Source organism: Populus euphratica, unplaced genomic scaffold (assembly GCF_000495115.2).
Source record: "Populus euphratica unplaced genomic scaffold, PopEup_1.0 scaffold146.1, whole genome shotgun sequence".
NCBI classification, from domain to species: domain Eukaryota; kingdom Viridiplantae; phylum Streptophyta; class Magnoliopsida; order Malpighiales; family Salicaceae; genus Populus; species Populus euphratica.
This window is the reverse complement of record NW_011500037.1, coordinates 314,186-341,033: the sequence shown is the minus strand read 5'-3', so window position 1 is coordinate 341,033 and position 26,848 is coordinate 314,186. Positions and strand designations below refer to the sequence as shown.

Here is a 26,848-nt window from a genome sequence, read left to right as displayed (position 1 = left end):
GGTATCATCGTATTCTCACGGTATCATATCATTGTTCTGATACTATTCTAAGATGAAACCTGTGAGAAAGTAGGGTTTTGTTGTTGCAGTCTAGGGTTTTGTTGTTGCAGTCTGCAACATCAAGCTTTTATAGCTAAGAATTAGATCATGGAGCACTAATCAGAAATTTTTAATATTCTTAGCACGATGAAAAAAGCATTAATAGAATAATTACAGAATAGTAAGCAAATTAGCTCCTCAGAACTGGAGATTGAGAAGGAAAGGCATTTTATCAGCAAAAGGCGGATCCGAAAATTTTCCAGTGAGTATTTGTGATGAAATATACTGATTGGCTGCCTCTGAATAGTGAATTCCATCCCAATTCACATACTCAGTGCTATCATTGCATGTTTGGGCTGTGGCACTGGTTCCATCCAAAACTTTTGTTTGCCCACAGACAATCCTTCTGTCATAGTTCAGAGGTGGTCCTCCATAGCCACAGCATGCCATTATGGGTTGCTCAAATCCTGCAAATTTATATCCACTCAAAATCAAATATCTTTCCTTTCCTCATACTTCTCCATTTCTTTGGATAAGAAGATGATGAAAGTTTGAAAACGATTAAACAAAATCTCATATTAAAGAGAACTGAGGCATACTAACCGTATCGAGAATAATTAGCAATGAGGTTGGATTTTATTGTGTAGATATCAACATATGTGATATTTGAATCAGAATGTTGGTCTTGTAGCTTTTTTGTGAGAGCATGAAGCTGAAGATTGAAAAGTTTAGCAGCTTGATTATGCCCACTTACACATCCTAGTTCATCAAGCTTTGATGGATCAGTTCCGAATTTCGCAACATTCTGAGTCAAGCATCCAAGAGGACCTGTGTTGTGGATCCAAAAATTCCTAGCTCCTTGATCATATAGTTTCTAGTGCAAGAAAACCAATCAATCAATGAAGCAGATTTTCGTGTTTTCTTCCTTCTGAAGAAAGGTTACTGTCAAAAAATCAAAAGAAAAGGAAAGGACAGAACTATAAGCTAACCTTGATTCCAGTTTCAAATTCGACCAAAATGTTTGGGGTTGAAGCAACAATTTGATCGAATGTTTTTGAATAAAATGCACCAGCAAGATCATTCTGGCCTATATCGAACATATATAGCCCCTTCTCAAAATAATTTTCTGCTGGGATGTATTTATTAAATTTCTTGCCTGTGGAAAAGTTTAAAACATGAAAAATCTATGAATGGTTCTTACACTTCTTACAATACTTCAGACATTAACTTTCTAGGTTTTATCAAACTGAATCCATGCCACTTTCAATCAAGTTTTCCTCAACAATGGCTTGCAATAAGAGAGTGAACCACGCACATACATACCTTTGGCCAGCAGTTCAAGAACCCGAGCTTTGAATCGTAGAAACTGATTCACTTGAACTCCGAAGGAAAATGGGCTCACAGATGTTGCAGTTGCTGGAAGTATAGTTGATCCTGCAGCTGCAAAGTTGCATCCTTTACGAAAATTCGGCACCCCAACTGACTCCAAATATGCATTTAGGAAGGGCAGCTCCATTGCATCCACTGAAAACCACACCCAAATGAATAAAAAAACTATGCAACACTTTATACTTGAAAACAGAGGAAACAGGGCATATGAACATGAAAGAAAACGGCAGAAAGGAAGATTTCAGATTCACAACTTCTAAATGCACTGCTGATTCCATTAAATCTTGCCATAAACAGCAAGCAACTCCATAATCTCATTAAAAAAAGATAGGGATTGAGCATAAAAGTAACATTACAGTATATAAACAAGGCAAAAAAAACATTTTTTCATACTAAAAACATGGAATAAAGGGGAGTACGGAGGAGAAAAACAGAAGAAAGAGCAGAGGAAACAGGGGGACGCAGAGCATAAAAACAGAGCTGACATGATCAAGAACTAAAAAGCATGAAATCGTCAATGGAAGTGGGAGACTTACTGAGGAAATCAATAATGAGACGGCCATCACAGTATCTCCCAGATGGTATCTGGAAGTGAATTTCCCCATAAGGTGGTCTAATGCTTTCAATGCCGGCCGCCACCAGGTTGCCAGTGTCAGAATTCGAGTCACCAAAGTTGAAAACAGCAGGAAACTTGAAGTGTATGGATTGTGTTAGTGGCAGGAAGATGGACACTAAGGTGAGAAAAATGGGGATACAGTTCCTGGATGCCATTGGAAGGGGAGAGCTATGTCGGGTGATGAGATGTGTTCCTTGATGAAAGAAAAAGACGAGGAACATAAAGCTTTCACTTTAAATATTAGTCACCAACCATAAAGAAATAAATAAATAAAATTGATGGTGGGGCCATTGGGTGCAATTGAAGAATCCTAGAAGTTATTTGAAAGGGACACCCGAGAGGAAAAGGAAAAATCAATCTTCCTGTTTGGATGTGTGATTGAGCATTGCTTTGCCTGAGGGTATGAAATTAAATATAGCAATATCACTTTAAGGGTTTTGATTTGATAGACACTCTGTTGTTGGTTTGCTTGGTCAGTTCAGGTTTGTTTCAAAATGATATTATTTTATTTTTTTAATGAAAATAAATTGTTGTAGATAAAAATTAAAATACTTAAACGATATTATTTTAAATAAAAATAAAAAACAAATCCTTATACTTGACCTGATCGGTCCTATCCTACCAAGATTCAATAAGGTCTTTTGAGTCATGAATCATCAATTTATATAAGTTTGATTGGTCAATATTTACTCCAGGAAAAGAAAAGAAAAGAAACCCTAGTTCGAACCAAGTTTGCATGCAATAACCCAAGCATATTACCATGTCGACATGGTGTGCGAACCGGTTTAATAACTATTAGCGATATAGCATAAGTAGAGTAGCTATTGTAAAGTGTAAACAAAATCATTTTGCATGCAATAAAAGTGGCAAAGTTTGGCAAGGTTAGAGGTAGAAACTTTACTTAGAAAATCAACAGTGAGACGGCCATCACAGAACCTTCCTGTGGGAGTTTTGAAGTAAGTTTGTCCATTAGGTGGGGCAAGTAGGAACCCTAGGCCAGCAGCAAGGTCACCTGTGTCAGAGTTCGAATCACCAAAATTGAAAACTGCAGGGTAATTGAAATCAATTGAGTTTATAGTGGATGATAGGATGGATAATAGGGTGAGAATTTGCAGAGCAATGTCTCTGGCAGCCATGATCATCAGCTGCTAATTTCCAATCCTAAGAGTGCAAGGAGGAGTGCGACGATTAGAGAAGTTTGGTGCTTTTCATGGACATTGGGAATGCTTGCTTGGAGTTATGGAAAGGCAAGGTGAGAGCCCCATTTGCCCCAGAAGCCAAGTTTTTTCCTTCTTTTTCTTGATTGTATTGCGTACCTGGAATTGTTGTTTCCTTACCTCACTATTTTACTCCATTGTTTTTCGTGGGTGCACGCGGAAGACGACGACTAGCACCATTACGCACATCACCCCAAGACTCAAGAGTCCGAATTAATCTCATAGATCTTTAGACTAACTACACAAATTGGTAGTAGTGATTGTCATGCCGGAGATTTTGAAGAAGTTGAGATGTCAGATGCAGAGTTAATGGCATTGAACAATTTTAATATGATAAATCAATGCAGGAATGGTAGGAAATAGTTGTTTGAGCCGCCATTTAGTAACGCGTCTAAACAACGTTCTGTAATGTTTTAAAGATTAAAAAATTTATATACAGTGAAATTAAAAATATTTATAAAAAATAAATAAATTTGGACAAACATTATAAATATTGTCAAATTTTAAAAAGTTTACAAACCTATGAAACCGAATCTAGGTCTCATAAAAGAAAAAAATGGAATTTAATTCAAGCTATTCTTTTAGATCTATTTTTCATATTATGTTACTGAGTGATCCTATTAAAAACAAACTCAAAAAAATAAAAATGTAAGATTTTTAATTAAATAAATATTAAGAGATAAAATTTAAAAAAATTATAAAAAAAATAACAATTAAAAGAATTAAAAATAAATTCAATATAAAAATTACATGTTTAGAGAAAAATCAAATAAAATTAAATGTTTATGGATGAAATTGTAAAAAGAAAATCCATTAAGAAAATAATTACAAATTACAATTAAAAGAATTAAGACCACATTTAACATGAAAATCAAATGAAAATAAATGCACATGGGTGGAATTAAAAAGGAACAAATCAATAATAAAATGATTCAAAATATCACAAATAAAAATTAGAAAAATGATAATCAAATTTGAAAAAAATATCAAATAACATGGGATGAAATCAAAATTAAAATAAAATTATACATAAATTATACAAAAAAATGGGTGAATTTAAAAAAATAAATTGAAGAACTTACATAAATTTTTGTATGGCTAGCACATAATTTTAAAAAAATAAATAAATAATTTTGGATCAAACCACTTCACACATGCCAAGCAAAAAGAAATAAGATACCAAAATAAATTAAATAATACAGTGGTTAAAATCACTTCAGCCAGTCGCATGCATGACTAAAAGGAGTAGAGAGTACTCATCAACAATTTTTTGATTTTTTTGTGCATAAACAAAAGATATCCTTAAAATTAAACTATAACCCCAATGAAATTATAGTCAAACCCGTAAAGCCAAAGCTAAAGAAATTGATTTGTAAAGCTAATGTGGTTATCTAGCAACTTTATAGAATATAAAAATACAAAAATATTTTTTTTATAGAAGACACTGAATTATTTTATTTAAGGTTTATATTAATAATCTTACTATGCATTAAAAAAACATAATTACCAAAATAACTCCATAATCCTTAAATAATATTTATATTATAGTTAAAAAATCACTTTGTCCCCCAAATAAAAATAAAAAATAAAATAATCAAGAGAGAAAATAGTTGGTATATTACTGTAATGAATAGAAATCCGTGTCCTGTGATACAGAAATATTGCCAAGGAATTAGTTTTGTGGATATTGTTTTTTCGAATAATCAGAATTTACCTTTTATATAAGATTTTCAGCCCTAGCTATTTGGACTAGGCTTGTGGGCCGTGTGTGAACCTTAGTGTTTAATTCAAAATTTTATTTGAGTGACGTATCCAAATGCTTTTCATTCGCATTTTAGTAATGTGAATAAATAAGGTCAGACTCTGGAAACTCGTGCTTTGTTAGAAACAAAGGGGTTATATGATTTGAAGGTGGATCATCAAATTATCAGCAAATTTACCGTCCGTCTACATTAACTACTCTTGTATGTCCTAAAAAAATAAAAAAATCCAGAGTTCTTTATAATCTGCGATCTACTTCCTCGGATAATACCCTGTCCTGGAAAATCGAATCTCGCTGCTTCCTTGAAATAGATATGCCCTGAACCATAGATGAAGGAGCATGTTTACCTGATCGTCAGCATAACCATACGCAGCTAAATAAGAAAAGGCTAAATGACTCAAAATTACTGGATAAATTTAGCTTCTAAACTTTTTTTTTTATTTGAGTACCATGAACTTTTCTTTATATATATAAAATAGACCTCTTTCCAGGTTTTTGCACCCGAGGAATTTTTTAAGAGGGCCACTTTTTTTTCAGGAGGGGCCGAAACTTAAATTTTAATAGTTTTGGCCCTAAAATTTAAAATTATTATTGGGGAACAATATCGATGTTTTTATTTTTTGGCTTGGCCCCTGCCTCCACCCCTTATCAGTACCTCCGATCATTTTAAAATCACTTCTCGTGAGACACATGTCCTATTTTTAAATTATTTTTTTCTTTTTTTACTAAAGTAAAAACATTTATGATGTGCTAAATCATGAGTCTTCTTCAACAAACCAATGCCATGCAGAACAAGCTATAACCAAAACTGTAATAACTTCAGAAAGAAACATGCTTATTCGTATCAGTAACCAAAAAACTACAGCACAGACACAAAAGAGAGTGGCAAATCAATCATACATTTTGGATGGATCAGAAACTATCGTATTTTATATCTTTACAGTACAGGGTTTCTTTGATACCGTCCTTTCTATGTTTAAGTAGATGCCATATATTATAAAGCCGAAGTTCATATGTGAATTGCAGCATTTGGCAGAATCAGAAACTATCATGTACAAGTTTCCCATGATAGAGTGACATACCCTTGATATTGCACTAACCAGCGCCGAATTAGCCACATGGTTTCAACTCGGCATCTTGAGAGGGCAGAATGACCCAGCCCACGAAAATAAGAAGCTGATAATTCCTGAAATCTTAAGCAGAACTCCAGCATTATCTTCAGTCTTCTTGCGCATGGCGTCCAACCTTTCTGCATCTGCTAGTCTGGCCTTAAGATCCTTATTCTCTCTCTTAAGCTGCAAAGTAAGATCACTCAACACTTACTATATATAACAATTTCATGTGTACGTGAGAGAGTACTGCAAAACTCAGTCTCGTTATCTGAAAAGCTTAAATAAGGATGGGGTCATATTTTTTGGAGCCATGTCGAGGATGAATGCTAAATATGATTTAGTCCCTCAAAGTGCAGTTGTGAACTGCTTTCAGAGACAGAAACGGTAAACTTGCTTGGTTTCCAAGTGCGAAATAAATCACACTATATACCAATTTGACCTGTGTACTTTCTCAAATATTTCTGCCTTTTAGAATATGTTGTGTAGCGGCCAGAAAGCACTGGAAAAGGTGCTGACCAGCCATTGTCCGCCCAAATTGCCCCAACGTAATTCTCAACTATTTTTACTTACCTCCTCGACAGTGTATATGAGCTCTTCTACTGCCTGTTGTAATGAGGAAATTGTCCATGAAGTAACATCTTGATAGGCTGATTCCAGATCTTCTACTGACGTAACGTCAAAGAATAATCCTTCCAGCATGAATAACTCCTCCAGTAACTTCACATCTTCCTCGTCCAGTCTCTCCCTCAACTACAAATGGAAACTATCTTAGAATCTAAATTTTAAATGGTTCATATGAAATGTCACTGCTTAATTCTCATATTATTCAGAATTATATCACGTCACTTTTAATTCTCACCTTATTTAGAATTCGGTCACATGACTCATCTTTAGTTGGGGTGATATCTCCATGTTTTTTGGCATGTTTATCTTCTCTGCGGCTGACTAAAGGTGATGCTTTTATATGCTTTGCCCTGCAAAAAAATAAATAAAGTTAAGGGCCTCAAAAGGATGCAGTAAATCAGTAATGCCATTAACAGATTATACAGTGATTGTTACATAAATAGTTTCCAAATGTGGTTATCATTTAAACTAATAAATGGCGTCTTTGTACTCTCAGACAGCAAAGATTTTCTTATCTAAGCGCTCAGAAACTTGTTTTTCTTCTATTCACTCTTCTGATTTCATCAATTTCCATATGTTGAAACATATAGATTTTGGACTGCCATACCTCATACCAAACCGAATGGTAGACAGAGTTTCCGATGCATTTGAAGCGCTCGGTGAGCAACAGCACAGCAAAGCAGTCCTGGAGTTCCCTCCCTATATGATGAGAGTCAGAAGGCAGTCAATAAAAATCTGAGATACTCTATTGTCAGATAGATTCAGTGCCGAGTAACTAACAAGAGCATCTTGTAGAATCCGTGTAAGTTTTGAATCACGAAAAGGAATATGGCTTGATCTGGTCGATGGACCACATGTCAGGGCATTTATTACATTTCCTAGAGCTGATAGGGATTTGTTGATTGTCTTAGATTCTTCAAGAACTTTTCCTTCAGCTCCAGTTTTCTCTACCTTTTCAGACCCCGCCAAGTCCACAAGAATTACTTTTCCAGTTTTCACCCTGTCAACAATATTGAAATCTTCAAAGACTAAATCACTCTAAACATTGATCAAAGATACAAAGAAATGCAATACCTCTTATCTGTAGTCGACTCTAGCTGAACAGTCAAAATGTAAATACAATGACTTCTACTGCTGCCAACGTTCATTTCTGTCTACGTTAAGTGTCTCAAAAGAATCAGAAAAATTGTGACCACTATATTCACCAAGAAAAGGGAGGCAAATGGAGTGCAGTGATCGAGTTCTTTTCTAAGTAAAGCATAACTAAGAAATCCATAAACTCAAATAAAGGGTAAAGAACAAGGAAAGGATACGAGTCTCTCCAACTGCTCTGTTAACTATCCCATCCTACAATGTCAAGCTGTAGATCAGAAGCTGGACTATGTACTGGAGTAAGAAATAGTAATCAAAGAACTTTGTGTCTTACAGATAGACTTTGCAAAGCTCCTTCTGGGTCTGATATGGTGATCTAAGAAAGGAAAATTAAATGAAGTTGCAAGTAAGCACATAAAATACATTCAGAAGAGAAGCATTGACACCAAGTCATGAATACTTAAGTTCCAATTTCATAAATCACTTGGTTTGAACTGTCATGAGAAAATGCTAAATGTTCCATACAAGGTTTGGCATAAGTTGCGATGACTTCATATAAAGTTTAGAAAAGAGCAATGAGGTTCCAGATCAAATCACTGTTATCAATTCCATTGGCAAGACATTCTTTCGGTTGTCTAGACTTAATGCTCAGATCTATACAAAAGCAGCCATGCTACTTTTCCATTAAGGATATGCAAGAAAAGATAAAGCAAAAGTGAATTTACTTTTTTTTTTTAAAAAAAAAGAAGAAGCAAGGACTGAAAAAAAAAAATCTCACCTCTGTAACTCCTGATAGCAATATTTCTTGAACTTTGTTCTCTTTAATCTGTATGTTGTCCTTTGTTAAATCAAGGAGGTCCCTGAGAAGAACAAGATGAGTAACATTCAGTAGTCAGGTTGCATGTTTTAGAAATCTCAGAAAGTTATGCAGAATTTAAATCTTCTATTGTGGGATAGGGAATGAGCAACCAAAGATATGAGAAGCGAACCACAAGTTCGAGCAAGGGATGCATACCTGACTTTCTCCATGTAGATCTCTACCTAGATAAATCATAGAAAAAGGAAGAATCTATTTAGCGTGAGTGCTTATCTATATCAAAGCAAACAATCGTCTCAATGTAACAGTGTATTGGGCACCAATACCATTGATAATTTGATTGTGTACTTCGTTGACTCATCAGCAGATTTAATACACTCGAATAGTCCATCCACTACTCTTGGAAGCAATCCTTTCTTTTGCACATCACATTCTAAGATGCTGGGCCCCTAACATAACATGTTAAATATTCTCAATGTGAGATCTTAGATCTACATAGGAGTGCCTTCCATAATACATTTACCAGAGTCTCACTTTACCTCCACGCTATATGTCTTCCCAGCTCCAGTCTATTAACAAACACAATAAATTTGTCAGTTTAAGACAGCATAAAAAATACATCTAAATATAGCACAGAAATTACGACAAACAACTCATCAATCTATCTGGAAGCCCTTGCCTCTGAAAGATGAAATCAGTTGAGTCATATCCGATCAATTTCATCTAATGCATAACTAGTCTATGCTTGAAGTAAACTTGAACGGAAATTAGTACTCAATCGGCGACCCGAATTGCTCGCACGAATTTCTGGTATGACGATTCCGAGGATCTTAAACCATGTTTTCAGTAAAGTGCAACAAACTTCCAAAATCTAACTACATAAACCATTTAACGCCAACTTGAAGATTATCAGCATAATTAAACTTTACAATGCTTAACTCAACTTCATTGTCTACACAAAATAAGATCTGTAGAAATAACTTCATACAGAAAAAGACATTATCTCCTCTCACAGCTTTTACCAATCACCTCAGATTCTAATCTAATAAATATCAATACTTAATAACACATGGAGGAAAATAAACAAAAAGAAACTCAAATTAGCAAATACATAGATGAAATCATCAACCAAATCTTACATACCTGTCCATAAGTAATGATTGTCCCATTTACTCCTTTAACAGCATCTGCTTCATAGAAACACAAAATCATTTCATGACAACACTAGGCAGAGCAACTTTCTACCTTTATTTTTTGCTTCTCAACAAACGGACAGGATTAGATCTTCACCTTTAACAATAGGCAGAGCTAAAAATTCATACACATCAGCTTGCATAGATTCCTCATAAAACACCTTATCAAAGCTGTATGTACACTCACCTTTCTCATCCTATCAAAAACACAACAATCAATTCCGCATACAAGCGCTTGCTTGCTTGCGTGTGTATTGAGAAACTTGGATAAAAATAGCGGATTTTTACACCTTATCAAAGCTATATGTACACTCATCTTTCTCATCCTATCAAAAACACAACAATCAATTCCGCATACAAGCGCTTGCTTGCTTGCGTGTGTATTGAGAAACTTGGATAAAAATAGCTGATTTTTTACCTTGAAAATGAAAGATTCACTGTCTATGGTGCTAATGCAGATGCTGTCGCAGCTGTCTTTTCTCTCATTGGCGCTCAACGGCCTGAAGCGAGCGCATACTGTTATATTCGACATCATTTTATCTCCTGTAAAATTCCGTTACATAAGTTGTCAAATAATTTGAACTTCAAAATAAAATAAATAAATAAATCAGCCTGTTTGTTTCCAGAGAAATCAGAGAAATTGATTCAACAAAAGAAGTGTGTATGTGTCAAATGCAGCTCTATCTCTCAGAGAGCTGCATTTGATTCTCAAAGTTTCAGCTTCTGGCGGATTCTGTTTGGTTGAGAAAGCAAAGGAAAATAGAAAGAAAATTCAAATTCTGAAACCATTCGATTCTCGTTCGCATCTGTACCTGAAATCTGGATTTAGCTATTAAGATTCAAAAGAAGAAATTGAATAAGAAAATTTTCCTGCGGTTTCTAGGGAACCAAACAGAGAGGGGAAGAGAGGAAACGAGAGTCACAGATTTTGAGGTTTTTGAATTGGCGGGAAGGTTTTTATACAGTAACTGAAGTGGGAAGTAGCCAACGTGGCTTGCGTGATTAGCATCAAAACGAGTTTAATCACACTATCACAGCTAATCCGTTACTCTTAGAGAGAGATATTGGATTTCAATTTATGAAGATGGGCCAAAATGGAATGATGGGCTTAACAAGTCCAGCCCATGGTGGTGGCCCGAGTAAAAAGTGGCTCTAAGCAGAGCAAGGGGAAGCTCAATAAGCTTTAAACGGGCGAATTCGGGATCTAGAACGTAATTTGTGTCAAAAATTTTATTATTGAATTAAATAAAGTATTAATTCTATAAAATTTAGGTTAATTTGAATGAGTTTTTAGTAAGTTGATTAATTTTTTTTTACTTGATAAAATTAATATCAATAATTTTTTTAAAAAGAATAAAATAACAGTATTTTAATAAAAAAAAAATTTTATAACCCGTTATTAGTTTGACATCTATTATTGAATTTTAAAAATAATAATATTAAAGTCTTTATCAATTTTTAATTTTTTAATTTGATTTAATTAAAATGTTGTTAATCGAACGCACTCTGAATTGGTTTTGAAAATTATAATTATGTTGTATTTCATGACAAGATTTCAAGAATAAAAAATTTGGTGCCATTTTTCTACACTCGTAAAAATGGGGACTACAATCATAAACCAAACGACCTCAAATTAAGCACATAATTCAAGCAATCTTGCCCAATTGCCTCGTACTTCAAGCAGGCGAATACAGTAATTTATGCCCTCTTATTTCAATTAATTACAACAAGAACCACCGCAACGCCTTTGTATGCTTTCATACTCGAGTAAACGACGTCGTTCCTCACCCAATCATATCCTTCAACCCTTAAAAACCCCAAAACCCCAAAACCCCAAACCCAATAAACCCCAGCCCCAGTCATGGCAGAACCGAAGGTAGACCCCACCATCCCTCCAGGCCTCCTCCTAGTCTCCGCCTTCCTCTCCATGGAGCCCGCTAATACCTTACTCTCCCTGTCAAGGTAATGGGCACTTTAGCATTTCCACAAATTGTCTTCATTTATTTACTCTTTTTGCGTGTTTTGGAGATTGGAACTAATGAGCTAGCTTTATTTTTCTTGAAATGTTAGAGAATGTGGTGGAGGATTGGTTACAGAGGGAGTGCAGAGGTTTATTTGGGATCACTGTATAAGCAACGAAGCTGTGAGTACTAATTAGGTGCCCTTTATTTAGTAAAGTCTTGAACTTTTGATCAAATCAACTGCTTTTTCTTACTGGTGATTTGATAGTTTGTTTCTTTGTGATGAAGAGTGTTTTAGCCTTGTCATTAATGCCAGGGTGAAAAAGGGTATGGGCCTTACTTGAGGAATTTTGTGAAGAGGCTTATCTCTGAAGTAGAATCGAGAAATGGGACAGTTTTGGATGAATTATATGAACAATGTGGTTATTACATGAGTTCATTAAAGGTAGTAAAGTATTTTGCTTTAAGAGCGGGTTGTGGTATGAGCAAATCAGCGATTGCTTACTTAAATTATGATTGGTATGCCTTTTGTTTTCTGTTAGGATGATGGTCTGGTAAAAGGAAGCGCCAGGGTCCACAAATGCATTTCTTTTCTTTTTCCTGATGGTAATAACTATTAGTTTTCTGATACTGGTACCTTTGAACTTTAAGGTCATTTGCACAAGCTCTTGTTTAAATGATACTGAACAGATGATTTAGTGTTTTTAGGTTGTGAACCTCCAAGTTGTCCCAAGTCAAGCAATCTGGTGGTTCCGCTGCATTGTTCACTCAACATGCTTGAAGGAGACACTGGGTATACCTCGCATCTTATGCCTTTCTTGAATGTTATCTCCATGGAATATATTGATTATTTAAATATAATTGGAACCTTTTAACTTCCAATGTTTATGGAGAGTATTAAGTCCTTGTAGAGTATATCTTGGCGTGTGATCCCATAGGAGCAGTATCTGATTCACTTTGCATTTGAGTGTTATGTGTGTGTCAGTGTGTATGCATACATATGTTTCCATTTTTCTGGAGAAACTCTATTAATTGTATATATTAAGTTTGTCCCCACAACAACCCCCCCCCACCCCCTGTAACACGTAAAAAGGTGCAGATAAGTTCTTACTGGCATCATTTACACAGGTGTTCTGTTTGGCCCTCAAGCCTATATTTGTCGGAATTTGTACTCTCTTTTCCAGACATATTCTCCAACAAATCATGCTTTGAGGTAACTTGTTCAATTATAAGTTTGTCATATTTTAGGTACGAGATGTTGTCAACATTAGCTTATTCATTAATATCTTGATCTGCTTCTTGTTGTTGCAACCCATTTCCATCTGAGCTGACAGTCTGATTTATGTTTTGGCACAAAGATTACATTTTTAGGGTTTTTTTCTTTGACTGGCCAACTTTTCCATCTAATACCATGACTAGATGTATCTTAAAGTGCAGCATTTTGGTCTCAGAAATTTTTGTTTTCCACTTTCTTATGGGTCGCAACAGTACTTTTTTTCTGTTATTGAATATTTGCTTTGCCCAAACTGAGTGCAGGTTGGTTCTGGTGTTGGTTTGGTTGGAATTTGTCTTTCTCATGTAAAAGCTTCTCAGGTATGTTGCTTCTATTATTTGTGTTGCATTGAAAAATTACATTCTCTTCTATGTTTCCACCTCAAATGTCAATCTGGAAGAACATGCTTGGAAGTTTATAATTACTTATCACTTCCATAAATGATCGTTAAAAATGTGAAAAGAATATATCACTGTTATTTTATGTTCATCTCTTAGTCCTAAAACAATGCAATCAATAAGGCATATCTCAACAACATTCTTTACCCGCAGCAAATCTGGTTTCTTCTTGATAGATTCTTGTCATCTTGAGTTGGTTGATAATGATTATAGCAGACCTAAGAATCATGCGTAGCTGAATTATAGATGGTGGCAGGTGTCTGATGTTGTTGATTCTTGTCCGTTTTGGACAATTCACTCCTTGCAATATGTGCATTTGATGCAGGTTATATTAAGTGATGGTGACCTGTCAACTTTATCTAACATGAAGCTTAATTTGAAGCTAAACCAGTTGAGTGCTGAAACTGATGTGCTAGAAAGATTTGGCGAAGATCCAAATACAGTAAGTTCCAGCTGTTGAAGTTTTATTTTCGTTACCACCTTTCTTTCTGGACAGCTAATTTCTTTAAAGAGTTGTGCCTATTTTATGTTTATTTTATTTATAGTTTTTCTCTTCAATGTAAATATGCTGAATTCAGTAATCAAAAGGCAGTGGAACAACTACTGAAATTCAGTGTCAGTGTTTAAAAAAGATGAAGTGGTTAAGTGATCCCAGAGACTATGATCCCCTCATTACTTGGTTGATAGTTTCTTGGCTTAAGAAACCAGCAAGCGTTTCTATGACGTCTCTATATTCCTAACCTTCCCTTTTCTTTTATTTGAAATTTCAGAAAACAAAAATCTAATTGGTGTGTTGATTAGTAAATTGTTGTCATTATCATTCTTTGTGCAAAGATATGTTCTTCAAATGGCCATTAAGCAGGAGAAAATCTGCTGGCATAAAAAAGTTAAATTTCATGCATGTTTGTAAAATTCTTTTGTCAAACTCTGGTTAAATGATTTTTGAACTGTTTGGGAATTTCAAGAACTTCAATACCCTGCATTAATGGCAAGAACTAATTATTTGGCAGGTAAAAGCTGAAATGTATAATAAATCTAAGGTGAAATGCTTTCATCTGCCATGGGAATCCGCCACAGAAAGTGAACTTGAAGAGTACTTACCTGACATCATGTAATTACTTATCTCATCTTCTAATTTATATATTTTCTTTTCTGCCAATGTCTGTGGTTAATCGCCAAAAGTCTTTCCACCACTTGAACAAGTAAATTTAGCTAATAATTATTGTTAAAAATACTTTTATCTGTCATTTGTAGCCTTTCTTTCTGAATCCATTGCTGTTTTCCTAATTTATTTTCGTACAGTTTGGGAGCAGATGTTATTTATGATCCATCCTGCCTTCCACACCTTCTTCGAGTGCTTGTCATTCTTTTGAAACAAAAGAAAGCGTACACTCAGACTTGGGAAGAGAGTTGTGAGGGCCGATTGCAAGATGCCGAACACATTGATGTCAACGGCGCTTCTGAAGGGAAATCTCTCTTTGCCCATGATATACAGTGTGTTACCATTCAAAATGGCAACAGAACTGATCCTTGTCAAGTCGAGGAACTTCCTGGTGGTTCTTCAGTTGCCAGACTGATGAAATGTCCCGTGGCTTATATTGCCTCGGTTATTCGCAATATTGATACTTTTAATTGTTTTCTTAAACTAGCAGAAGAAGCTAACCTTGTAATCGCAGACATAACTGAAGCGCTAGTGCCCTTAAATTTGCTTCCATACATGCAGTCATACAACCGATCAAGTATACGTTTATTTACTGTAAAATGCAAGTAACAACCATATGTTCTTCCCTTCTATTCTGTTCCTTTGGCCAACAGTGTTCTCTCATGCGTTTTTTTCCATTGTATGTTACCAGTTGAACTCACGTTTATTTACTGTAAAATGCAAGTAACAGTGTTCTCTCAAGCGTTTTTTTCCGTTGTATGTTACCAGTTGAACTTTCATCTATTGAATCTTTTGAGAGTTGCATTGTACTATATGAGATTCTATATTGTATGATGATTCTTGTTCAGTCTGACAGCTGATTAATTGTTTATGTGACTTGTCACACTACTGCAGAATTATAAGATTTTTTACTGGATCTGGATGTGGATTGCCTTTATATATATTGTTTCTATCCCCCTCATCATATTCAAGAAATCCGGTCACGGGTGGGGCAAAGTTAATAAGTTGACTTCGTTTATTGTTATTATTTTTTTGTTATTTAGTTTATTTTAATAAGTTGACTTGGTTTATTGTTATTTAGTTTATTTTAATAAGTTGACTTGGAATATTATCCTTAAACTGAAGTTCCATGAAACACCCTCAACTGAGCTGCTTGCATTTCCCTTGATTTTTGTCCTCTGGGTCACAATTTCCCTTCCGACAAAAAGCTCTTTGGTGCCGTATAATAATAATGAATGTAATGGTAGAAAAGAGATGTAAGTTTCATTATACTTTGAAGATCTTTGGTTGAAAATGTTTAAACATTTTTCATATCGGATTCTAGTTGTATCACCATCTGTTATTTATTTATTTTTAGAATTATTTATAGTTAAAACAGTATGAATTACAAGTTATAAAATTGATTTGTGTGTTATCACGTTAAATCAAATCAACTATTTTTAATAAAATAATGTCAAGTTGATTTGATCGGTGTTAACCGAGTTTAATTAACAAAATGATAATTAATCCATTAAATCAATTAGATTTGATGACTGAATGAATTTATTTTTCACCTTAAATCAAGGCAGGATAAGTTTAATAATTATGGTATCATATTGGATCAGAATTTTGAAAAAGAGAGGAATAATTTCTCATTAATACAGTAGGATCAAAGGAAAGTGATCGAGTGATTTTCCTTTAAAAAATGTGCTGACAGGGTCGTAGACAGTGACAGCATCCATCCGACAGCGAAAAAAAAAAAAACAACAAAAGGTCAGGTACCTTATCATCTTCGAACAAGATCACGTACCTGTCCTCGTCGTCATTTTTCTGACAACTGGGCACAACTACTTATATGGTAATCCTACCATGAATGTCAACATATCTTTCTAACTCTCCCCCAATAACCCCATTAAGACACACTCAAGAAAGCTGACAAGAATCACTCGAAACATGGTTGGGCAAGAGCAAGGAGAGGGAGAAGTAGAGGTGATTCACTCATGGTCTGCTCCAAGATCTCTTAGCACCAGTCTCATGTACTCTTTTGCTCAGGTTTCTAACTTTCCTTTTACTGTCTCTGTTCATCTTGCTTTAGTTCTTGATTGGTTGATAAGAAAATTGAAAAGGATAAGGAAAATAATGGAATGGATGATAAGTGAAATTGGTGTTTTGTGCTTTGTGTGTACTAGATCAAATTTGTGAGTTAGTGGACCCTTTTAACTTCTGGGTTTTGCTTATGTTCTGCGAACACATAGATGATCCATTTTGTTGGGTTTGCTTGTATTTATGCTACATGGAGGAGTTGAGTTGAAAGGATTTATGGTTTCCTGCCAGCCTATGAAACCTATTTACAGTGTCTTTGAATTAAGACAGTACATGGCCTAGCTAGATTTCGTAAACATGTTTCGCTATTGATTTCTTTTTATTTGTTCTTCATTGCTAACGTACTAAAACCGTCTGCTTTGATTGTGCTGTAATTAGAGGGATGACATGGAAGTGCTTGATGAACCTCTGTATCCTACTTTCCTGAAGGTATCTGATGTTGAAAGGCCATACAGAGAGGAGCTTCTGTCCAAAATGGTATGCTAAATGTTGTACTGTCATCCGTTTTCTTCTTCTCTTCCTTTCATCTTGATAAATATGCTGCTTGACTTGCATTTTTTGCACCTGTAGTTCTTCGGGTATCACTTAATTTTACAAGCAGTGTATTTTTTGTGGGTTAAAATTAAGTGAATTGGATCAATGTCGAGAGCAAGCACTTGAGTAGAGAAGACTTTATATAGTACCTTCCCGTGAGTGTGTTGGTAGGAATAAGTTTTCTTGATAATACGCAGATATAGAACTTGACCTTAGCTCTCTTCTTTAGGATTAGGTAGTACTTCTTTCCCCTTTTGCATAAAATGAAATATTGCATATCAATGTTAAATTCCTTTTATCTAAACCCAAAAATGAGTTGTGGACGGTCAAGGAGGAAGTTTTGTGCTTTAGGTAGCCTTGCAACATTGGAGGGGTTGTATGGGTTCTAGGTAGCCTTGCAACATTGGAGGGGTTGTGTGGGTTCCTGTCCTTGGAGGTCCTGAAAAATGACTTCATGTTTTCTGTTGATTGTAGTCATTTTCTTTCCCATTGAAAACTTGATGCATTATCATCTGATATCTTATTTGGTCACCTTCTTTTCCTCTCTTTTGATTTGCATAATCTTCTGTGTTTTTGGTATTCTTTTCCTTTCTTAACATTAAAATTTTGGTTTTCACTCTGAAAATAGGAATCTGATGGAGATAAGGTTGTGAAAGAGATAATTTTTGCTCCAGGAGAAAAGAAGTACCGGTTTTGTAAGGTAATCTGCAAGCTCTTTCATCAATCAGGCACGATTCCAGGATATCAGTATTGAATTTCAACTTTGTTGTTGTGCTTGAATTTGGTTCTCATAATCATATATTTGGTTTCTGCCCCTTGCCTCTCCCTCCTTTTAAATAAAATGACTGAGCATATGCCTTCTATTTAGAACACTAGTCTATTTTGATCACATTTTCCACATTCATAAAAAAGGACAATGTTTCTGCTATGCATGATGAGTAGAATCCCTATCAAATGATTCCCATGATTTTAATCTATTAGATACAGTAAAATGGGTTCTCCGCCGTTGTCAAAACAAAATAATTGCCTTAGTTCCTGTGCCCAGCAGTTACCAACCAGTTAGCTGTTGGTTCGCATGTAAACTCTTTATATGTTGGTATTTTTGAGGGCTGGGATTCAATGGGCAGAAAGTTCTAGATTGTAGAATGCAGGTTGCTTCAGTCAAAATAATATGCTGTTAAGGACCGAAGGGAAACCCATTAGAAATTAGCTGATTAATTCCTAAAATGAATGGCTAAGGATTCTCTAGTCCTGTTGCTGATAGGGTTTTTCTGCAGAAAGGAAGGCTCACTGTTAGTTTTAGCATCTGCTTTAGTTTTTAATCATAGCATTTACTTTAAGGATACTTAAATTTGGCTTATTTTAGTCATCAACTGAAGCGACTTTAAATCATGGGTTAATTAATTTAACTTTGTGTTTATTTTTCATCAAATTGTTTTCATATCAATGTCTACAGCATATGTCAAAGCAACGGTTACCTGGTTTGCCCAGTGATCTAATGAAGAAAGGAAAGCACTTCATATTGATACGTAATCCCCTTGATATACTGGTAAGATGGTTTGCATTTGCAAGCATTCCATTTTTCTGTACTATGGCTTTGTTTTCCCAATCTCACTGACGTGTTTGTTTACTAGTCTTCTATATTTTGTTTGCTATCAGCCATCTTTTGGAAAGGTTGTACCTCCATCCTTTCTTGATTTAGGTTTGGCAGAGCTGGTCTCCATATACAATGACCTCTGTCAGTTGGGAAAGCGCCCACCTGTTATTGATGCAACAGACCTTGCACAAAATCCTGAGGTTAGAGAATCTGCTAGCTATGCATGATTTACTCTGAAATATTATGCGCATCAAAAATGAAATAAAGGGAGTCCATGGTTTTTACTTTTTGTGGACTTTTGACAGTAATTTCTGAATTTTTTTCATAGTAATATCATTGAGGAAACTTCAGTCGCATAAAAATTATGCTTAAACCTTTCTTGCACATCCTCATTTTGCACTTACTCTGTGGTAATTGTTTATTTGTATATTACATGATGTTATCTACTCAACTTGTCTATGTGCAGGCTACTTTGCATAGTCTTTGTGAAGATCTGGGTATTCCTTTTCAAGACTCAATGCTCAGGTTTGCAGAAATGTTTCCATTGGAAAGTTAATTTTTTCTTTTGTCTCTTGACTGTTCATGATAAAAGCTTCATGTGGTCTCACTTAGGGAATCAATGGTATTTAAAGATTGACCTTAGCATCCCAAGTGAAGTTTCTTACTCCCACTTCCGAAGATTTTTACTTATCTTGTTCACAACTTCCTATTTATCATTTGCATTTTTGGTGATATTTTTAAACTTTATGAATCCCTTCATCCACCAGATGTAGGAATGATGATTTATTCTTTTCTATAGAAATCCCTTCATCCACCAGATGTAGGAATGATAATTTATTCTTTTCTATAGAAATTATATTTTGATTTTGGTCTTGACAAGTTTTCATTCATTGTCAGATGGGAAGCTGGTCCGAAGCCAATTGATGGGATGTGGGCCCCATGGTGGTACAAAAGTGTGCATAAATCTACTGGTTTCTCATCAACAAGAAAGTATCCTGAGGTATTTGCTCTGTGAATTTATATTTCAATGCAAACACAAATGCCATGCAGCCACTGCTGTTTCAATGGGACTTAGGAATAAAATTCTTTACTGAAGGCTTGCATTCCATAAATCATGTAATTAATCCGTTCTGGATCTCACATAGGTCTTGCATCATTTTAGACTTACGTGGTGTTCAGAATGCCTGATTGATTTGTTTTGGTGGAAACTAGTAAGACAAAACATTTCCAAAAGGCTGACAGATTGGTTGATAATTTTTAGAATTCTCGTAAATGTGGAAATTTTCTTCCAACTTATCTTTTAAAACGATCCTTTTGTGCGTTCCATGAATTTTTCAGCCATTTCCACTTTCTCACTATGACTTGCTGGAGCAAAGTCTACCTTTGTACAACTGGCTCAGACGCCACGTGAGACAGGCATCAACCCTTTTTAAGACCCCCTTACCTCCACCTGACCTTCCTGTCCCTGCAAATGAGAAGCTGCTTGCATGGGTTGGTGATGAAATTCTACCCCGTGAAAGTGCCAAGGTACTTGATTATAGAACAAGTTTTGATCCATTGTTCAATGAGTTGTAGTTTCAGAATTTGTCTTGTCTCCTGCATCAGGTTTCTGTGTTTGACTCAGTTGTCCAAGGTGGTGATTCGGTGTGGGAGGGACTTCGAGTTTACAGAGGGAAGATATTTAAGCTTGAAGAGCATTTAGACAGGTGGTTAAAATTTTGGATCTTGGTGTGCATAATGTTTATGCAGGAGAAACTTTTTTACTCAACCATTTAGGTTTAATTTCTGATCAGACTGTTCTATATTTTGTATTAAGGATGCTTCTATATCACCCAAAATGTTGAACTGCATTAACAGATGAACAGTGAACTGAAACTTAAGAAATCTGCTTTAAGGTACTGTTATTGAAATGGAATATAACTAAAAAGCTCTTAAACTTGTTACAGATAACTGATTAGTCATATTTTTTTTAACCAAAGCTCATTTTATCTTTATTTCTTCATTTTTTTTTCCCTTTGCTTTTTTTATCTACATACCCAATGGTTTGTTCCCCAGTCTTTGATCTTAGGTGGCTACCTTCTGCTTAACATTTCTTGTAGTTGATGAACTGGACCTAATTTTCTTGGTGAAATTCCACTAATAAGTGTGATTGTCTTACTGATGGCAGACAGAACATTTCCATCAATAAAAATCTGAGTTGGGTTTTGTTTCCCTTTCAATTAGGTTGTTTGACTCAGCAAAGGCTCTTGCTTTCAAGAATGTTCCAACTCGTGAAGAAGTAAGGACGTGAAGATGAATTGAATTTCTGTGCTGTTTAAGGTTTTTTGATGTTTGAGTAAATGGAAGTTGCTTATTCTCTTCCCTTCTGCCTGATCGTATGCAAAAAGGCTGATCAATTAAACTTTTCTAATGCTTGGCATTCAATTGCAGGTTAAGGAAGCCATTTTCAGAACATTAATTAGGAATCAAATGTTTGATAATTCACATATTCGACTATCCCTCACAAGAGGAAAGAAGGTTTATGCTGCAATCATTTGCATTTCCTATCTCTTTAGTTAAATCAATCTATTTTAACAAATTTTGTCAGTGCTGCAATTTGTTCACTCTTTTAGAATATTGTCTTCTTTTCAGGTTACTTCTGGGATGAGCCCAGCATTTAACCTCTATGGCTGCACCCTAATTGGTAAGCTTAATTCCTAAACTTTTAAGCTATTTAAGAGTGACTGCTTTGCCACTGCTCTTGTTTTGACACATGCATGTTTTCCCAGTACCATAGTTACTACTTTAAGAATGTAGATGGTAATACATCGGCTCATAAACAATTGGGATGATTTTTCCTTTCTTTTTGATGTCGCGGATAGTGCTTGCTCTAGAATTTACTTCCATCACGGGCTTTCTTTTGATCCACATTATGTTTTTATGAATTGCAGTGCTTCCAGAATGGAAACCCCCTGTATATGATAATACACATGGTGTAACTCTGGTGACGGCTACCACACGGCGTAATTCACCAAATGTAAGATTTTGGACTTTTCTGTGGTTTCACATGACAATTTCACATGTCTGAATAGCTTCAAATGGCAATTTTTTATAGTCTCTTAGTTCATACTAATCAAAGTAATCTTACAAATCATTGTTGTAATGATTTTGAACAATATAGTAAACTTCCCTTATCAACCTGAAAATTTAAGTCTGTCAGGGACACTGATGTGAGATCGCTAAAACACTGATTTTAGACTTTTATGAAGTGAGAAAAGAGAAAAGGGATGAATGTGCTTAAGCATTATCCATAAGGGTATAGCAACATTGGTGTGTGTTGTGATCTAGGCTTTTTATTATTTATGTATCTTACTTTAGGTTGCTTTGACGGTTTTCTCTTCACCAGAATTTGGATTCAAAAATTCACCACAACAACCTGCTCAATAACATACTTGCAAAGGTATTATCCTAATTTCTGATCGTTTGCTCAAATATCTTGTTTTCATGTCAAGTTCCTTTTTTTTTTCAAAGTTTCATTTTTACACTCACTTACCATGCAGGTCAAGGAATTTTTCTCATTTATGTTCTTACCAGTACATATGTTTATTTTTTTCCTGAAACCGACCCTTGACGTCAAATATTTAGTTTTATGAACATTACATGTTGGACTAACTACAATAGTAGTTGGACTGCAAAACACCATGATAGTTGGCTGCAAAACACCATGATAGTCGACCAGATAACTGTCACAGTTATGTTTCCTATTGAAATGAAACTGTTTTCACTTGCATGGTGCAGATAGAAGGGAATAATGCAAATGCTGATGACGCAATCATGCTTGACAAGGATGGTTTTGTGTCGGAAACAAATGCTACAAACATCGTAAGCCTTTGCTTTGTTACAGTTTCTGATGTCAGAGCTACATTTACATGAAGAACCATTAGGTTCTTCATAAAAGCCACATGAAATGACCATTGACAACTAGTGAGGTGGTTCTCATTAAGAAAGATTCTTGCTCTTATAAATTGGTCAAATATATCCTTCTTCATTACTTTAAACGGGCTGTTGTGGAGAGTTATGGATATTATTTGTGCAGTAAACTTGAAAACATCAAAAAAAAAATAAAAAAATCATGGGAGTGCAGATAGACCTAGCTCCTGCCATGATTAAGTAATTATCACTAAATTGTTGGACATAACTCATAACAGTTTCATATGGGTAGCATCCCAGCCCAGTGGAGTGATAAATACTAATTCTTTGCACTTTTGCAGTTTTTAGTAAAAAAGGGCAGAGTTCTGACACCTCATGCTGATTACTGCCTTCCGGGTATCACTCGAGCTACTGTAAGTTGCATTGACATCCTTGTTTCAATTGTAAATTGATTTACCCAAGTATTCTTGGCCGGTTGAACTTATTTGATTGTGTTTTTGGTATGTAGAGGTGATTAGAAATAAGTAAAAGCTGGATATTTTAACCTTAACCTTCATTTAAAAAAAAAAAATTTAGACAAATTCTTCTGTTTTTTCAGAGACATAACAGATTCTTTTTGGATGCTGCAGGTAATGGATTTAGTGGTGAAAGAGCGATTGGTGTTGGAGGAGAGAAGAATCAGCCTATCGGAATTCCACACTGCAGATGAGGTGCTCATAGTTACTTTCTGGAAATTCTTATCTAATTATTTGGTCTTCATAAATGCTGAATTATTTACAGCACAATAACAAACTTTGTAGGTGGTATTTATCATTATAACATTATAACCCAAAGCTGTTTCCACGAGGCAATGATTCAATACTATCTCACAAATTGACATTAAATATGATAATGGTGAATAATTATTTTATATTGAGCTTGCAATTGGCTTAAGTTTTGTCCTCCGGTGGTTTTCCATTATAAATGGTTTGTGTTTAAACCCATGAAGCCAGTGTTGTAGACTGTGATGATTACCTAAAAATACATGAGCCTAGTCTCATTGCTTAATTGGTTAGAGAAGACATATTTCTGCAGTAGAAATTCTATAGGGTTGACCCATTTTGAATGAAACATTCGGCCAGCTACTTAAACATTTGAATTCATATGTTTTGCTAGTGAACAGTCCTCTTCTGGTTTTCAATTTGTTATATTTCACTTGAAAAATTTATCAATTACTTTGAACATTCATGCTCTGCAGGTATGGACGACTGGAACAATGGGAGAGCTCACCCCAGTGAGTATATTCTTTATAAATGTCTTTTCCAATTATGTTAGTATACTTATAGTACATTTTGGCAGATTCTCTGTCTGCTGCAGCCTTAAGTTTCCATAACTAAACTCTTAAGTGATTTTGAGGTCCTGTAGGTGGTGGCAACTTTTATTACAACGCCATCCTCCCAATCTGAACATCAGTTGATGAGTATATGAATGAAGTGTCAACCATTAAAAATGTTTCTAATATAATTATATACGCAATAAGTTTTCATTCACTGGAAATGTTTTGGATACAATGGTTAGTCTGTCAGTCTAGTTGTGTCTTTTCCAACCTGACCAGAGACAGACCTCCTGTGAAGTGGGTCATCATCAAACCGTTCCATTTTCACTATTTCTTATCATCTAGTTGCTGAATCTTGTGTCCGAATGCATGCTATGTGGTTTTTGCTGTGCAAATGTTGTTCTTGAGTCTCTTCATTTAAGATTTGCTGCTGCTTTCAAGTAGTAGTAAGAAGTTAAGCAGTTGTAGTTTGTTACATTTTGAAGTTGACATTGTCCAAGCTAGATTCACCACTTTAAAGGTTTTTATTAGTAAGCTTCATCAACTCGTTTATGTTTTAACTTGGCTCCGGTGACATGTCTCAAGCAGATTCACAAGATATGGACACAGAATACTATGCTGGTTGAAATAATTTGAGTGCTACTAATCTTGGCACCTTCATGGAGCTTGTCTCTTTCAAGTTCAAGAACTAATATACCATATCTTTCAGCTTCTAACTAGGAAAATATTTTTAATGAATATCATCTAACAGGCTGTGAAGATTGATGGACGTGAAGTTGGCGATGGACAAGTGGGACCTGTGACTCGAAGGTTACAAAATGCTTACAAAAAGCTTACAGAAGAGTCAGGAGTGCCCATACCATCATATCAGGAGAATTAAATAATATATATAGCTTCTACAAGGTCTGATCACTTTTCCTCTTTCAGCAAGCGATACTAGTAGAAAAACAACATTGAACTGAAATATGAGCCACAATTACTTTCACTATACAAACAGAATGTTTCATGTCACTTGTTTAAACGTATCATGCTCTTCTTGAACATATTACATCTATAATTTACCAATCAAATCATGATTTCTACTTCTTTAACTTGTTTGATGCGCAAAAACAATATTTTTTTTACCAGTTCATGAACCATGACTGCTGCCAAGAAACATTCTATGCCCTTTCCCTTTAATCTTCCCTTGTCTTTCAACGATGGAACTTAATTATTTGTGCAGACTGTAGACATTGTGCAAGTGGGATTGCTTTCATCCCCACAGAAAGAAGATTGTGCAGTTGCGTTTTGATCGCCAGCATCACAGTTACAGCACTGCAGATTTCAGATGCTTGTGGAGATGATACCATAATCTTGGCATTTCTCTGCATGTTAACACTGAAGCTAGAATTGTTAATGTGTTTAGCAACACAGGACTTTTAAGTAATTCCCTACATCTTAAACTTCAGTAGGGATGTGTCTATTTAGCCAATAAAATAAATCTCAGACTGTTAAATAGTTTGAACGTGACTGTGGCATTTACTTCAAGCAATGTTATAGTATATATTTGTGTGTTGGTTCTTCGGTATATATAAGATTAATTCAAGGACTCTATTTTAATATGCCGAGGAATAGGTTCTATAATGAAGCCTACCTTAGGATGCAACCACCTTAATTTTACTCTATGCTTTTGGTTAGTGTTCTAGGATAGACATAATTTCAAATGTATTTGGTTGAGAATACAAATATAAAATATGTTTTTCAAGTAGTATATGGAGATATATTCTCTCACCATCTCTATGTTTTCTATCTCGAAACAGTAGCCAAGCAATAAGTGAAAATGCTGAAATTGTGCTCATAAAACAATTACAATCAGAAGAAATTGTGGCCATATGGAGATTTGGTTTGTTTGAATGGTAATCTTTATCATTGCTTTTAAGAGCAGGAACTCTAGCGGTCTTTAATGTTTCTATGGAGCAATTCCCTGTGCTTAATTATATTAAAAAATATATATAAGGTTTAAAAATATTGAATCTGGGTGCGACAGAAGTATTGAATTTAACTGCAATATCATATCCAATTATAATATTTATAATATAAATTATAATATTTAACTTGTTTGTCTGAATTTTTATATTTTTAATCTTTTAAAAAGACTTATAGTTTTTCTTCAATAGTAATTATAATATTTTAAAAAATTTCAAATCTATAGTGAAAAAAAAACCTTGGTTAAATTTTTACAAGTAAATCTAAAAGGGATGGGGAATTATCTATACATAATGCATCATAAATCTCCTCACAAAACACACAACACAAAACACTGTAAATGCATTTTTCAGTTTTTTATCTCATTTTTTTTTGGGTTTAATGATCAAATTAAAAGTTAATTTTTAGAGGGCGGTAAAATTAGAAAATAGAATATCAAAATAAAAAAAGACAAGTGAATGAGTGATATTTTCAGACTTTGGGGTAAAATATCTATTTTTTCCTTAAAAAAAACCATCATATTGGGGTAATTTAATGATTTCATAATAGGCCATTTGGCATTCCAAAATTTAAAGGGGAAATTACGTCCTTTTGTTTTATGGACTGTCAACATCCATTTTGTATTTGTATTTGGATATTTTTGTAATTATTAAGTTGGTTTAGAAGCAATTGTGTAATTTAATATATATATATATAACAAAAAAATTGTTGACTGGTGCTGCATGCATGAGCACGTGAAGGCCGTCTAATTGTCGAATGCCATTTTCTGTGGTGTTTGAATTCTCTTATCA

The 26,848-nt window shown here is 34.9% G+C and overlaps 3 protein-coding genes across 5 annotated transcripts; 1 reads left to right on the top strand and 2 right to left on the bottom strand.

Annotated features, from left to right (window-relative positions):
• Positions 1–148: 148 nt before the first annotated feature.
• Positions 149–3,232, bottom strand: LOC105142807 (GDSL esterase/lipase At1g54790-like). 2 transcript variants are annotated; one of them, XM_011050616.1, is made up of 5 exons: positions 2,946–3,232; positions 1,363–1,563; positions 1,029–1,195; positions 643–913; positions 149–506 (listed from the first exon to the last, which is right to left on the bottom strand). In XM_011050616.1, exons 1-5 carry the CDS (start codon positions 3,184–3,186, stop codon positions 238–240), a joined length of 1,149 nt encoding a protein of 382 aa, XP_011048918.1. In that variant the 5' UTR covers positions 3,187–3,232; the 3' UTR covers positions 149–237. The 2 variants fall into 2 exon arrangements, with proteins under 2 accessions (XP_011048918.1, XP_011048917.1); XM_011050615.1 differs by lacking the exon at positions 2,946–3,232 and adding an exon at positions 1,965–2,280.
• A 2,064-nt stretch (positions 3,233–5,296) lies between these two features.
• On the bottom strand, positions 5,297–10,781 carry LOC105142806 (ATP binding microtubule motor family protein). Of its 2 annotated transcripts, XM_011050614.1 has the most exons (17): positions 10,674–10,781; positions 10,280–10,404; positions 9,959–10,058; positions 9,812–9,855; positions 9,208–9,237; positions 8,995–9,117; positions 8,867–8,892; positions 8,630–8,711; positions 8,186–8,227; positions 8,073–8,106; positions 7,834–7,909; positions 7,540–7,759; positions 7,367–7,458; positions 6,995–7,109; positions 6,706–6,885; positions 6,106–6,318; positions 5,297–5,370 (listed from the first exon to the last, which is right to left on the bottom strand). In XM_011050614.1, exons 2-16 carry the CDS (start codon positions 10,394–10,396, stop codon positions 6,148–6,150), a joined length of 1,452 nt encoding a protein of 483 aa, XP_011048916.1. In that variant the 5' UTR covers positions 10,397–10,404; positions 10,674–10,781; the 3' UTR covers positions 5,297–5,370; positions 6,106–6,147. The 2 variants fall into 2 exon arrangements, with proteins under 2 accessions (XP_011048916.1, XP_011048915.1); XM_011050613.1 differs by lacking the exon at positions 5,297–5,370 and having other exon boundaries at positions 5,818–6,318.
• An 891-nt stretch (positions 10,782–11,672) lies between these two features.
• LOC105142823 (branched-chain-amino-acid aminotransferase-like protein 1) lies at positions 11,673–25,660 on the top strand. The gene is made up of 30 exons (XM_011050631.1): positions 11,673–11,823; positions 11,932–12,004; positions 12,139–12,267; positions 12,365–12,428; positions 12,531–12,615; positions 12,951–13,035; positions 13,359–13,415; positions 13,819–13,935; positions 14,504–14,604; positions 14,796–15,260; positions 16,527–16,686; positions 17,116–17,214; positions 17,900–17,971; positions 18,728–18,820; positions 18,931–19,068; positions 19,335–19,393; positions 19,766–19,868; positions 20,207–20,395; positions 20,474–20,574; positions 21,092–21,146; positions 21,299–21,385; positions 21,500–21,551; positions 21,799–21,884; positions 22,254–22,307; positions 22,646–22,729; positions 23,119–23,190; positions 23,407–23,487; positions 24,015–24,050; positions 24,844–24,995; positions 25,315–25,660. The coding sequence occupies exons 1-29, from the start codon at positions 11,723–11,725 to the stop codon at positions 24,970–24,972; spliced, it is 3,027 nt and encodes a 1,008-aa protein (XP_011048933.1). The 5' UTR covers positions 11,673–11,722; the 3' UTR covers positions 24,973–24,995; positions 25,315–25,660.
• Positions 25,661–26,848: the final 1,188 nt, after the last annotated feature.

Bases quoted from the DNA above. Each gene is read 5' to 3' on its own strand.
- LOC105142807 (XM_011050615.1), bottom strand. From the start codon at position 2,265: ATGTTCCTCGTCTTTTTCTTTCATCAAGGAACACATCTCATCACCCGA. The intron at 1,196-1,362 runs GTATGTATGTGC...ACTTTTCCACAG, and splicing joins TCTTGAACTGCTGGCCAAAG to GCAAGAAATTTAATAAATAC. The intron at 914-1,028 runs GTTAGCTTATAG...TTCTTGCACTAG, and splicing joins AATTTGAAACTGGAATCAAG to AAACTATATGATCAAGGAGC.
- LOC105142806 (XM_011050614.1), bottom strand. From the start codon at position 10,396: ATGATGTCGAATATAACAGTATGCGCTCGCTTCAGGCCGTTGAGCGCC. The intron at 8,712-8,866 runs GTATGCATCCCT...TGTTCTTCTCAG, and splicing joins ATCTACATGGAGAAAGTCAG to GGACCTCCTTGATTTAACAA. The intron at 8,228-8,629 runs GTGAGATTTTTT...TTCCTTTCTTAG, and splicing joins TGCTATCAGGAGTTACAGAG to ATCACCATATCAGACCCAGA.
- LOC105142823 (XM_011050631.1), top strand. From the start codon at position 11,723: ATGGCAGAACCGAAGGTAGACCCCACCATCCCTCCAGGCCTCCTCCTA. The intron at 13,416-13,818 runs GTATGTTGCTTC...CATTTGATGCAG, and splicing joins CTCATGTAAAAGCTTCTCAG to GTTATATTAAGTGATGGTGA. The intron at 19,394-19,765 runs GTTTGCAGAAAT...ATTCATTGTCAG, and splicing joins TTTCAAGACTCAATGCTCAG to ATGGGAAGCTGGTCCGAAGC.